The 14,503-nt window shown below is 44.4% G+C and overlaps 1 protein-coding gene across 1 annotated transcript in view; it reads left to right on the forward strand.

Moving 5' to 3' along the window:
• The first annotated feature begins 988 nt into the window (after window positions 1-988).
• The window catches only part of AMD1 (adenosylmethionine decarboxylase 1), a 67,712-nt gene continuing 54,197 nt past the window's right edge, over window positions 989-14,503 (forward strand). The window contains exon 1 of the mRNA XM_073627087.1: window positions 989-1,476. Coding sequence (XP_073483188.1) covers window positions 1,367-1,476 — 110 coding nt within the window. The 5' untranslated portion in view covers window positions 989-1,366. The remainder of the gene's footprint in view (window positions 1,477-14,503) is intronic.

Here is a 14,503-nt window from a genome sequence, read left to right on the forward strand (position 1 = left end):
GGGGGGAGGGGATTTGTGTTGGAAGAGGGACTTTGGGGGTAAGTATTGTTCTAGGAGGGGAATTTTTTTTTTTGTGGGAGGGTTGGGATGCTAAGCGTGGTGATTTAGGGGATTTGTTTTGGGAGGGGGAAGAATGTTTGTGCTAGGTAAGGTGATTTGGGAGAAATTTGTGCTGGGAAGGGGGGGGGGGGTTTGGAGTGGTGGGGAGCAGATGTGTACTAGTAGGGGAAATTTTAGGGGTAGATTTGTGCTAGGTGGGGTAATTTTTTTTTTTTGTGGGGGGGGGGGGGTAAAGATTTGTCCTAAGATGGGGGGTTTCAGCAAGGGAGTGGGTTTTTACTGGGAGGAGGGTGAATTAATGCTTATGTTTTTGTGGGGAGATGTTTGCTGACACTTAATGCTCATATCTTATAGGGGAAGGGGGTGCAGTTTGGCATGTCCGCCCTGGGCTCTAGATGAATTTGTCCCAGCACTGCTCTTAGGGTTAAAAAATATTTTTTGCATGGCGTGCGGCTTTAACACAATTTTACCCGTATTGAATGAGAGGCATGTGGTGCAACTCCAGCCTCACTGAGCTAAAAAAAAAAAAAAATCTAGTAAAAAGACACAACACATTACACACTGCTGAAAAGATGCAGCACGACACCAAGCGTGTATAAAAAAAAAAAAAAAAAAAAAAAGCAAAAGGTGCAGCCGGTCTAGACCAATAATCCCATAAAATCCAAGCAGCCAAAATGAATGAAGACTAATGATGGGAAAGCCTCAGCGAGGAATCCGCAATGTGCGGTGCCAGCATGACTAAGAACCGCCCACCTCCCTCCCCCTCCTGCTGCTGGCCGTTACATTCCGCCCTTCCTAGAATCTGCAACCAGACACCAGTAGCGCCACTGATAGCGTCTGGGGGGGCGGAGATTCCGCATGCGACACCCTCTGCGATTGGCGGAAAAGGTAGTACCTCGTGACATCAGACTGAGGTAGGACGGGCCTACTATAAAAGTCCCCCGGAGCCGCGCACTCGTTGCTTTACACAGTATGGCCGGCGATATTAGCTAGCGCTTGCTTTGCTGCGTTCTCTGTAACAGGGGAATCAACGGGAAATAAGAGACTGTAGCGGAGAAACTCACACTCTTATCCATCATATACAGGAAACAACACTGAACGTCACCTTCCCTCACACCAAGAAATTAAAAGAAAAAGCTCTACGCTAACACTACTATTTAAATTGTGAACAAGAATTAAAAAAAAACACAAGAAGAGGAGAGGATTAGACGTGAATCTCTATTTTTCCGTTTCTCGTTATTTTTTTTCTGCGTTGTCGGTGGGTTTCCGGCTGCCGTGAGGCGGTGAAGGAGGAGGAGGGGAGGCGATGGAGGAGAACGGCGCGCACTTCTTCGAAGGCACCGAGAAGCTGCTGGAGCTTTGGTTCAGCCAGCAGGACGAGAGCAAGGGAACCGGAGACCTTCGAGACATCCCAAGGTGAGGAGAGCTCTCCCCGCCTTCTATTACCGGGGTCACGTGTCCTCCCGGTGAGAGGAGCGGCCATGCATGGTGATCCGTGGCTGCCCATGTGCTCTCTCGGGGGGTGTGGGGGGAGGGGGAGCAAAAGGCGCACAGACCTTCCATTTTGATTTCTGCTCAGCCTCTCCTGTCAATGTTGGAGATGGCCACCTATGGATGCAGGGAGGCCCTGCCTGCTTCTACTTCCATGGTGACACCACATGGGGGGAGGGAGGTGAGGTCACCAGGAGGGCACAGTAGTCCTCTTTATTTGTCACATATATGGGGGGCGCCTGTTATGTCATAGAAATAGATGCTGGGTGGGAGGGAGGTTGACAGTCACAGCCCATGGGGGGTACCATGTGCAGCACCCACGAGGGCCCTTTTGGGCTAAGGAACCCATTAGTTTGTTTTTTGTTTTTTGGGCCTGCTGTTATTGTGGACATGACTGACTTATTTCCAGCTGTCGTCATACTATAAATATGTTTTTACGTAGGCCATAGTTTAAATGGTGGGAGCCTCCAAAATTCGTCACTTTAGTGGCCACCACCAGCTTAGTTCTCGTGTCAGCTTGGTGGGAATCCCTGACGTGTTCGTTCCATTTTGGTGGTGTTCATTCATTTGGTGCTCAGTCATAGAGAATGTTACCAGGCCACCCTGCTGCTATTCAGACCACCTGTCTTATGTGCTTGTTGGCCGTTTTGGCGTGAGAGGAGCTAGTGGTTTATTTTTGGGGTGATGGCTTTTGGCAACCATTCCTTAGCTATTCTCAACCTGCGGTCTACGCAACACAAGGATTCCTCTAGAGGCTTGTGGGGGTTCACTGCGCTCCGGGTTGACCAACCTTGCATGTGATGGTACCTGCGTAATTCTGGGTCTGATTACTACTCGGTGAATCCACCAGCAGGACACCAATGACCTTTATAGCTGTTTATAAGGTTGGGGGGGGGGTGTATTTTAACTGACCACCAGTGTCAGGTGTATTCTCACCACCAAAGGGGCTCCCTGATATGAAGGGCTTTGCATATGACGGTGCCTGCGTAGTTCTGGGTCCAATACCACCCAGTTGATCCATCAGCAGGTCCCCAATGACCTTTATAGCTGTTTATAAGGTGGGGGAGGGGTATTCTTTTAACTTACCACTGTCAGGGATATTTTCCCTGCCAAAGAGGCTCCCTGAGATCAATGGCTTTGCATGTGATGGTGCCTGCGTATTCTGGGTCCAATACCACTCAGTGGCGCCACCAGCAGGCCACCAATGATCTTTATATCTGTGGGGGGGGGGGGGGCTGTTTATATATTATAAGGGTTTTTCCCCGGGGAAGAAAGGTTGAGAGACCAGTCTAATTCCAGACATGTGAAGTGGTAAAATTGGTGTTAGGCTAGCCGGACATTATCCAATTTTCTTATTCAATTTCCTTTAGATTTTCCTTCAACTATGTAGTCCAAGGGGCCTGCCTGATTGCAAATTGAAAGTGTTTAGGTTTGACTTCATATTATATGATTTTGGTAAATCTAAAAAAGAATTGTACGAGAAAATTGTATAATGCATGGCCAGCCTTAGAAGCATGAAAAGCTCTGTGGCATATGTGGTTTAAGAGTAGATCAGGTATAAGGCATGATGTGTCCTAATGTATGAAGAGGGTGGGGCTGTGCAGCTCCTGAGCTCACCACTGAGATTTCCCGGGTCGGAGCCCGTGCTTGCTTTGCACACGTTTCCGAATGGCTTCTCTTGCTGCTTGCCCTTATAAGGGGAGACAATCAATGAGATTATGAATGTATCTGTGTGAAAGGTGTATATATACGTATGCCTAGACACATCCAGATTCTGTTTACCTTAGTGTTCTGGAGATTGCAAAATTACAATACAAATATTAATCTATGGAGAGCTTATTTTATCTCCCTTAGATTATATGGAGACAGTGTAGCATAATTTACTGTGGTTACCAACGTGGTTGAAGGAAACTTTGTGTCGCAGTGCTCCTGGCGGCAGTTGTGAAGATATATCACCTCTGCAGGAAAAGGGACCTGTCCTCATTGATTTTTTTTTTTTTTTTTACCATCCACCCTTGTAACCTCATACAGCGGAAAAAAACTGATGGCACTATTTGGACACAACAGTGCTTTTATTTTTTTAGATTTAGAACCTAAGCAAGCAAAGATTTGCCCTGAACACAAAAGATGTGATAGTGATGTCAGGCTGGTGATACTGTAAAGGGTATAGCATACATGAGCAGATTTCCCACCAATAAAAAATGATTCTAGGCCATATTTATTATACGGGATTTATATAGCACCAACATTTTGCGCAACGCTTTAAAACATTAGTCAATACAGGAGGAATCGGAAGGCCCTGCTCCTTTGATCAGTTCTGTGTTCATCTTTCGAATTTGGCAGACAGGTGTTAGTGGCGTGTGTGCAGCTTGGTCCTTTTCTCCATGGGAAAGGAAATGATTGTAAGTGAGATTGCTGGAAATTCCGTTTTGATAACAGTTCTGACATTGAAAAGCACTTGTACGCTGGATTTTATGGGCCAACCTTGAAACACCTACAAAAGTCTTGACAGAAACAGTTCAGGTTTATGCATGTTGCAGTGGAGATTTAGCACAATGAAAATTGAAATTTGTATATAATTAGGTTTAAGCTGCTGCGATCTGATTTTTTTTTTTTGTAGTGCAACTTGAAAGTGGTTTGCATATTCTTTGGGGGGAAAAATTGTGCTGGAATCGCACCAAAGTAGTAGAGGAACGTTTTCCAAAATCGCTCCATGCTGAGTCACATTGATGTGAACGTGCACCATTGAAAACAATGATTTTTTAAAAAAAATTTTATTGTGTGATTCTTTGTGACTAATGTTGCATCTGAAATTGTACTAGCGTGAATGGAGCTATAGTAATTATTTATACTGGTTCTGTAATACCTAAATGAAACAGGAATATAACCTACTGAATGGTAGCATCTAACACTGCCATAAAACCATTTTAATAATTTTTGTAGTTCAGTGTATACAGAATATTGGTAACTAAACACAGCTAGTATTGTTTCCAAAGCCATTTAAAATCCTGCTGGGTTAGAGAGCGCTGTAAAACCTTCATTCTGGCTAGCATGTGCCTGCTGCAGTTACACGTGAGTTAGGTTAGGCCAGCCCCTTACCACACTGAAGTCTTTAGCATCCAATAGGATGACAGTGGTGATATGAGGAATTTGTCAGCTGCCACAGCAGATCCTTTTAACTCCTACCACTCCTAAGGGGAGGGGGGGAGAGGCTTGAGTTATTTATTTTGCTGAATAATGCATAATATTAAACATTATTTAATTACTGCACAGTTGATTTTGGCTGTTTTCTGTAAGCAACCTACTTTATATCAAGAGCGCTTGAGCTTTTACTATAGCGAAGATTATATATATATATATATAATTTTGAGATGCATGTGCAGCTAATTTTCCACAAATGTTATTGTCACTGTGTACAGTGCAGTTAGTGTGAGATCTGATTTCTGTTCAAAATGCAGAACTGCCCTGAAATCATTTGTCCTATAGAATGATTGGCAAATGGTACTACCTTTCACATAGTGGTTTCAATAATACATATTTGAATTTTGTCCAAATTGGACAGTTTGCCCTAAAAATAACCACTGCAAAAAATCACGCAGACAATTACGACGTAGGTTGGGGGACCTTCTGCCCTCCAGCTGTTGAACTACATGTCATATGAAGTATTGCAAGACTGATGGTTGCAATCATGACTCCCAGAGGCATGATGGGATTTGTAGTTTTTCAAAATCTGGAGGGCTGCAGGTTGCCCACCCCGGACTTGGTTAGATTAAGCCTAAGCTCAGTGACCAAAGAGAAAAGCATTTTTAGATGTTAACCTCCCTCATTATGCACTTGAGGTTTAAAACGTAATAACCCCCCTGGAGGAAACAGTTTTACTTCAGTAATACAATGGCACTCGATAATGTAGGTCTCCTGGCGCCAGCTCTGGTACACACTGCCAAAGTTCTCATAAGCTGAGTGATTGATGACCTCTGTTGCTGGATATATTAGTGCTGCATACGGACTACCAGATTAACAGACCTACAGCACAGTGCCAGACTTTTTAACTAAACAGGAGCAATTCAGCTAGCCTGTCTATTTACAAAAAAAATGCCAAGAATCAGAATTCAACTAAGTCCCCTTTCAGCGGGTCTGCCTGCTCAGCTGGGAATCTGTCCGCTGATTCCCACTGAGCAGGCGGATGACAGGTCCGTGTCTGCTCTGCTTATGCAGAGCAGCCATGGACACAGCCCGCTTTCCTCCTTGGGTGGTCGGGTGGAAACAGACTGACTGTCATCCGATCTGATCCGCTGTCACTCGATTTGTCAATCCGATTGTCATCTGATCTGGTCCCCCTTCCGCCACTCCATGGAGGGTAATGGATGGTCTGATCAGTTCCACCTAAACTGTGAAAGGCCTAACTTTCTAGTCTGGATCCTGTGTAATGCTTTAAGATTCCTAAGATGTTGATACACCCTGGAAATTGGTGCATAAAGTGATCAGGTAAATGGACTGGTGATGCAGACCTCACAGGCTTAAAGCGTAACTTTTGTTGAGAAAAAACATTCCCCTCTGGGTGATCTATGTAAATTAAAAGATTTTTAACAAACTTTGTTTCAGATTCCTATCTTTTTTTTATTTTGAAGAAATCCCTGTGTGCTTCTGTATCCATGTGGGAAAGTGAATCTAATGGAAGTGGTTTCACAATTATCAGTGAGCTGTGCACCTGCATGGCTCTGAGGAAAGCTGCTGGGCCTGCATCCCTTTAGACGTCCCATTTCCTATTGGAAGTATCTCACCAAAATGAAATTTTTGTTGCAGGGCATGCCTGAAATCTGATTTGTATCTTAGTGCAGACTTCTGGGAAAATCCGTGAGCCAATCGCACAAGCAGGAAATGTTTCAGGGGGGTTTCTGTACACATTCTGTGTACAGAACACCTCCAGGTAGCCATATAGCATTTTCTGAAAATTACAGAGTTGCCGATTCAGAAGGAAAGGTAGTTTTTAATAACATTAAATTATAATATAACTTGTGTCGCAATTGTATACGCTTTATTTTTTTCTTAACAATTTTTTTTTTTTTTTGCCACAAAAGTGGAATCCTTTAAATGGCATTAGGGGAATCAGGGAAGCTTTAGTTTGGTCTGGAGGAGTTTTTTTTGTAGTAGATAAAATCATTTTAGGTCACTGCATGTTAGTGGTGCACCGAAATTCCGGTGTCAAAACCGAAAATGCAGGTTTATTTAAAAATATATACTGTATTATATTCAACTTTTTATGTTGAATCTGTTTTTAAGTTTTCAACAAAATTAAACAATACAGAATGAAAGCATGGGAGTATCAACCTGACTCCAACGGATGTACAGGTATACATTGATATCACCATAAGAACAACTGAACAAATATTGCATAGGTACGATAAAATATAGTTTAAGGCATGGTAAAATGAGCATTACTGTTATTGATTAACCCATAGTCCACCAATAACAAAGTTGTAGAAAACCAAGCTCAACAGATATGGCATGAAAAATATGGTGGCGCTACCGTGAAAATAACCATAACCTTACGTACATAAAAGTGAAAGGGATAATGGGATAAAGGTAAATAATGGGGGGGGGGGGGTGTAGCCATTTACACATGAGGGCCCAGGAGAAGCAGCATGAACTGTATCTTCTACAAAATCATCAAAATTGGAGGAGAACTGGAAGTGCAATCATACAGTCCACGTAATGGTGTGGAATTCGCTCTTCTCAGCATCCCACGCAATCATGCATTCTAGGTGTTCCTGTCCATTTCACAAGCCCAATCGGCTAGAGAAGGGATCGCTGTTTGGTACTAAGATCTAGAGATAACTGAGCGAGCAGCTGTCAAAACTACAAATTAATCTTTTTGATTTTCTTATAGGAGCCCAGCAACATAGACAGTATAGTTATGCGAGGTTCATTTGGGAATTTTTTTCCCTCACATTTTTTTTTTTTTTTTTTATAGAGATGGAGAATTTTATCCCAGAAGGGGATAATTTTGTTGGCAAGTACCCCATATGTGTGTCATGGTGCCAGGGGCCCGTAAGCATCTCCAGCACGTATCTGGTGCATTGGGATCGATTTTATGTAGAATAGTAGGGCAGCAATGGCACCTAGACACAATTCGGTAATTTCGCTCTTGAGCGTGATAGACAATTTAAAGGAAAGCGCCAGTGTTTTGCCCCATTCCATATCATCAGGAGATGCATTAAGTTCCCAATCCCATTTTGCAAGGAATGGTGGTGGATCTGGGAAAGAGATCTGATATATCTGGGATAGTGCGTGGTCCGGTCTGCTAGATTGGGACAACAGGTGGCCTATTCAAGTCGGTCGTGTTTGGCATTTTGTCCAGAAAGTGTCAATTGAGCATGTTCAAGCCAGGCACCAGATGGGTTATGGCAGGGAGCATGCAAGATAAGGGAATTGGTTTATTATCTCAGTGTATGGCTCAAAAGAGGAACATCAGATTTTTGCCATGAAATAAATTTAGAGTTAAGACAAGTCAGAGAGAGAGAATGGAGTCCAGAGTGGGGTCAAGGGGCTAGGTCTTAGAAAAAACTTGGTAAGGCAACTGTCCCAGATTTGTAGCGTAACGGGCAGTAGGTTAGTAGGGGTTCTGTTCATGGTAACGACGTGAGGTTGGAAGATATCGGGTCATTTTCTAATGACGTCCACAACTTTAGTGGTACCAATCAACTATCCAGATCAGCGACGCTGCATGGAAATAGAACAAGAGGTTAAGAAGAACAACACCTCTAATCTTGGGTAATGCTAAAGTGGAAGGGCCAATCCTAGGCCTCTTATGTTGCCAGATAAAATTATGAATAGTCCTATTGACCATCGGAAAGAAGCCTTGTGGAGTGGGGACAGTGATTGTCTGGAAGATGTATAGAAATTTAGGCAGAATGTTTATCTTGACAGTTATACGGCCAACCAAGAGATGTTCGGTTTATCGTATGTTTTAAGACATGTATGAATGGTCCACACTAGGGGCATTAAATTGAGATTCGACAGGGTAAACAAGGAGGTAGGAATCTGGATTCTAAGGTATTAGGCTTTTGCTGCCATTTAAACACGAATGTAGCCTGAAGTTGGGATAAAGTAGTTTTGGGCAAAGATATGTTGAGGGCCTCAGTTTTCTCATAGTTTTCTTTGAAGTTACTAAGCCAAACTCTGTGAATGTTTCGACAATGACGGGCATAGAGATGTGGATTACAAACATATAATAGGTCATCTGCACACAGAGATAACTTATGACGTTGGCCAAATAGACCCTGAATATTGGGATTTTGTCTGATGGCAAGATAATCCATAATGTGTATAATGGTGAGAGAGGGCACCCCTGGCTGGTTCCATTATGTATCCAGATTGGATCTCCTAGTAGGTCATTAGAGCAAATCCTTGGGATTTCCATAGAGGGCTAGGATCTTGCGTAACATGTTAGACCCAGGGCCCACTTGCTGAAGCGTGCTCTCAAGGAATCGCCAATGAACACGGTCAAAAGCCTTTTCGGCATCGATCGAGATCAAGCAGGCAGGGATTTGGCATTTTTGGGCGTAGTCTATCAGGGTAATGGTTTTAAGAATGTTATCCCTGACCTCCCTCTCATGGGTAAACCCCACCTGGTCAAGATGGACCAGGTTAGATATCGGTGGCAAGACAATTGGCCAATTTAGAGTATAAGCAAATATCGATATTGGTGAAATAGGGCAATAGCTACCACATAATGTAGGATCTTTCCCGGGCTTGGGTAAAACTACTATATGAGCTTCTAGGGCTTGTCTCGAGAAGGGAAAATCAGGGAGATAGTGCTGTGTTTTTGTGAGAAGCGGTAGGAGAGCGTCCTGAAAGGTGAACAGAATAGCTGTCCGGTCCTGGACTTTTATTAAGCTTAAGAGAGGATAATCGCCATCACAAGATCGTCCTCTATAAATGGTCGCTCTAGCTCTTGCGCTACAGTCGTAGGGAGAGTCAAAAGCGATGTGGTGGCGATATACTTGTCTATTTTGGATTGAAAGGTCTCTGAGGACATATTAGGAGGGCAAGTTGGTAGGCTATATAATGTGGCACAAAATTAGCAGAAAAGCTCATTATTTCATTAGGATGATGAATAATCTGGCCATCTGGGCATTTAAGCTCGGGAATAGAGGTAATACTATTCTTGGCATGGAGGGCTCTGGCCAGCATTCTGCCTGGCTTGTTAGCCTCAACATAGAACAGCTTGTGTGTTTTTGTCCCTTATGGACAAAGTCTTCTGTTCGAATACGTGCAGTAATTTAAGTCTAGCATCAGATAAGGCAATTTGTGTGGTCGGAGATTGGTTGTTTATGGGATTGTTCCAGGTCAGTGATACGAAGTGACAGCTCTTGAATCTGAGCAAGTCTGTTTCATTTAAATCTAGAGCCATGTTGAATAAAAACCCCACAACACACATTTTAATGCCTCCCACTGGATCGGGACAGAGGTATTGTCATTACCGTGGTCAAAGATGAAATTGGAAATAGTGGTGCAAATTTCTGTCACACATGTCGTCTTGCAACAGTGAGTCATTCAATCTCCATGTCCAGTCGTGACCAGGAAAATCAGGTAGGGAAAGGGACAGATACACTGGCGCATGGTCAGACCACAATGTTGCCTGTCCTACTTTGAGGTTGGTATGTCAAGGTGTAATGACTTACAAGAAAAAAATCAATGCAGGAGTATGATTTATGAGCTGCAGAGTAGCAGGAATATTCCCTGTCCTTGGGTGGAGGATGTGTCAAACATCCATCAAGTTATGTTGGACCAAAAATCTTTTAACCTATTTGAGTGAATGAAATAGCGCTTCTGCCTGATGAAGTATCCAGTGCAGGAATGAGGATGCTATTGAAGTCTCCAGTGAGAAGGATCACTCCTTCAGCAAAGTCGATCAATTTCTGGAGATATTGAATGGTAAGTTATTTGGTCCTGGTTAGGGATGTATATGTTAGCCAGTGTAGCCAGGTTTTTGCCACTAAGAGAAATTTTCAAAAACTAATATCTCCCACGAGTAGGAATAGATTACTGATTTGTGGAAGGCAATTGCCACCCCTCTATTTCGATTAGGTATAAGTACTATGGAGCCACGTCTGATAGTATTTATTCCACAACAAGGGAATATGGTTTGAGCGAAAATAGGTCTCTTGAAAAAAAAAAAATTACAACGATCTTGGACTTGTGAAAATCATATAATATCTGAGATTTCTCAGCAGGTTTATTCAAGCCACGGGCATTGAATGAGCACAAGTAAGTGGTAGCATACTTCTGAGAGCCTCCCATGGGGTGGAAGAGGAGAAAAAAAAAGGGGGAGGGAAAGGGATAAGGAAATGAGAAATAAGCAACAAAAACAGGGCGTGGCTTGGAGTCAGAGTGTGGCTGCTTATATCTGTAGCTCTGGCTCTACACAGACATCCTGCGTCCGATCCTTTCCCAAAAGGCACCAAATCCTTCCTAAAGAGGGTGGGATCTGGAGGCAGGCATGGTGGTGAATAAATACGTGCCACTCGCGCCCCAATCAGCGGCGGAACAACTGGCACAGTATCGCAGGCAAGATGGTGCCGATCCCTCAGCCAAGCTTGAAGCCACACTGCAGCCCTCTCCCATCTCAGCTCTCTACATCAGGGGTGAGTGACTCACTGCCTGCTGTGTTCCACACTTAGGCTGACCTAACTTCATTAGACTGCCCTACATGCTCTGAAGACTGTAATTCTTCAGGCCCTCCTTCAGAGGAGCCTACCCTGGCTGAAATCATGCTAGCTATAAAAGACTGCAAGGGCTCCCTTACAGTTCAGATGGAAAGCATCCATATTGATTTTTCCCTATTGAAGCAAGATGTGCAAAACTTGAGGGAGCTAACATGGGGGGGGGGGGGATTTGGGGGAAAAAAGCAGCTCCCTGGAGAACACAGTACAGCTGACACTGTGCATACGGCTACTGATGAGCTGGTGTCCCTTAGAACCAAAATGGAGGATTTAGAGAACCGCTCTCGCAGGAACCGCTCTCCGCTTTGCAGGGTTCCCTAAGCGTTCAGAGGGGGCCCGCCCTGAAAGGTTCCTTCACTCCTGGCTGTGAGATGTTTTTGGGATGGAGGTGTTGTCCCATGCCTTCCTCATTGAGCGTGCACATCGCACGTCCCCGAGGACCTTACGCACGCTCAGAAAAGCGCTGTGGTGTTTCCAGCTACTGACGTCACAGGCCGCTTCCTCGGTTTGCTGCTCCGCTCCTCTGCTAGACAGGCCGTGTTCCGTCCCGGCTCGCCGCCAGATTGTGGCATAAGTTTTGGGCTTTCCTGGGAACCGACGTTCGTCCCTCCACTCTCTTCTGAAATACATCCTATCCAGAACATCGTTTTTACATGTAAGTGGATACTTTTAACTTGTCAATTGCAATAAACCTTTTACTTAGAGGCGTTCCTCTCCTTTTATTTTGTCAATTCTCAATACAGTCACCATCCTGCGCCTTGCTAGAGAAAAGGGCCCACTCAAGCTTAATGGTAATATCTCCATATATCCAGATTTCTCCGCTGAAGTTCAACGCCAGCGCATATCCTTTGCTGCGAAAGACCGCCTCCGCGCTGAGGGCCTGCCATATGCAAAGCTCTTCCCTGCTAAGCTGCGGATCATCCATGAGGGTAAAGCTCACGTCTGCACTTGTCCAAAGGATGCTATGGCCTGGATAAATGCTCGTTTTGGGGAAACAACCTAGACAACGCCGCAACTGATCCTGTACTGTAGTTTTTCTTCCTCTCTGCCTCAATACTCATCTCTCCTGAAGCAAGTTTGAGCACCCTTGGTTCACCCTATACTTTTTGCCTCCTATACTCTGTTGCTACAGATGACCTGAGGACTGCACCCACCCCTTCTTTCCTTCTTTGCTGCTATGTTACCCCTGTGACGGAACTGTCAGATGCCATTGTAGGCTATAACACCTGTCTTAATCGGTGGGTAACCCCTGACTTGCCTTATGACTACCACTGTTTGTGCCTTTTTTTACAAGTTACTGTTATATCCTGCCTGATGGAACCTTTGCTCTTACAGAGAGCCTCACTGGACCCACTGCCCCCCCCCCCCCCCCACTTCAGTAGGTGGTGAGGCCACAGGTTTTTGTTTTCTTGTTTAGAGAACCAAAGCTCACTATGTTTGGGATAGCTAAGCAGGGTAGGAGGGAAAGGGGATTTCATTTTTTTTTTTTTTTTTTTCTTTTCCTTTTTTTGGCCCCCCTCACGTTTTTTAGTTGTTGGGACTGACAGGACATCAAGGTTTTTTTCTGCTGCCATTTTTTCTGCTCCTATTGTAGATTCATTTCTGTTGCTACAGTGAATTTTTTCCGGTGTCTCTCTTGTGCAGCAATGTTTTATGTTGTATTGCATCTCCCTACGATCCTCCCTATGTTATGCTGTATATGACTGAATATGGCTAATGTGCTAAAACTGATCTCTTGGAATGTCGGGGGTTTGAACTCTCCTCTTAAGCGGTCCGTGGTATTCTCTTTCCTTAGACATAAGCCGCATATTGTCTGCCTTCGAGAGACTCACCTCACCAGTGCTAAACTGCGGTCCCTTAAACGCCCTTGGCTGGCTACACAGTACCACGCTACACCTCGCTAAAAAACGTATGCTGTCACTCAGAAGTTGTTCGAGCACAGCAATAAGGCAGGTCGGCTACTTGCATATCTAACTAGGCCGGACCGTACTCCCATCTCTATTCCTAGGATTCTAACTTCTCAGGATAGTTAGCGATTGCCCTCAGGAGACGATAGACTCCTTCCTCGCCTTCTATTGTTGTTTAAACACTACTAGGGCCCACTACTTCGATGCCCAACTGGACGACTTCTTGACCCAGACGGTGCTTCCCTGACTTTCTGACCAAGACCGAACTGAATTGGACCAACCTTTCTCTGTTGAGCTCTCCCTGGCAATTTCGCAGCTCCGACTCGACGCCAGGCTTGGATGGCTTTCCAGCTGAATGGTATGCTCAGTTTCAACACCTTGAGTCCCGTCTTACTCAATACATATGAGGCCTTGAAAGATGGAGTGCTCCCTCCTATGAGAGAAGCTTTAAATATTTTGATACTCAAACCACTGAAAGAGCCACACAAATGTGACTCTTATAGGCCACACAAATGTGACTCTTATAGATCTCTCTCTCTCTCTCTCTCTCTCTCTCTCTCTCTCTCTCTCTCTCTCTCTCTCTCTCTCTCTCTCTCTCTCTCTCTCTCTCTCTCTCTCTCTCTCTCTCTCCTCTCTCTCTCTCTAATATGGATGTTAAAATTCTGGCCAAGATCCTGGCCAATCGTCTGAATGGGGTTGTTGCGAAATTGGTTGGGAGTGATCAAGGGGGATTTATACCAGGCCCTTCAACCAGAATGAATATTCGTAGATTGTTCCACAATTTTACCTATCCCCATGACTGTACCTCTACCTGTGTGATTGTCACTAGACACTTGTAAAGCCTTTTGAAGTGTAGTGGCCTTATCCATTTTGGGTATTGCAGCTGTATGGGTTTGGCCCTCGACTCATAGCGTGTATATGGCTACTCTACAAATCACTGCTTGCCCAACTGAGAATTAACTCTCAGGTCACTGAGCCCTTTCCGATTACTAGAGGCACCAGGCAGGGGTGTCCTTATCGCCCCTCCTGTCTGCTTTGGCTATGGAGCCCTTGTAAGGATCCGTAGCTCTCCGATCATTAAGGGTCTTCCTATTACATTGGAGAGCGTATAACTCTCTATGCTGATGATACTCTAGTCTATCTAGCGACTCCTCATACATCTCCTGTCTGAAGTTAACACGTTTGACCTATATTCCTGGTGAACTGGGATAAATCTATCCTATTTCCACTAGATCAAACTGTACTCCCACTGATTCACTTGAGTTCTAAACTGCAAGTTGCTAACTGTTTTAGATATCTAGGGGTTATAGTTCAGTTACC

This window comes from Aquarana catesbeiana, linkage group LG04 (genome assembly GCF_042186555.1).
Source record: "Aquarana catesbeiana isolate 2022-GZ linkage group LG04, ASM4218655v1, whole genome shotgun sequence".
Classification (NCBI taxonomy): domain Eukaryota; kingdom Metazoa; phylum Chordata; class Amphibia; order Anura; family Ranidae; genus Aquarana; species Aquarana catesbeiana.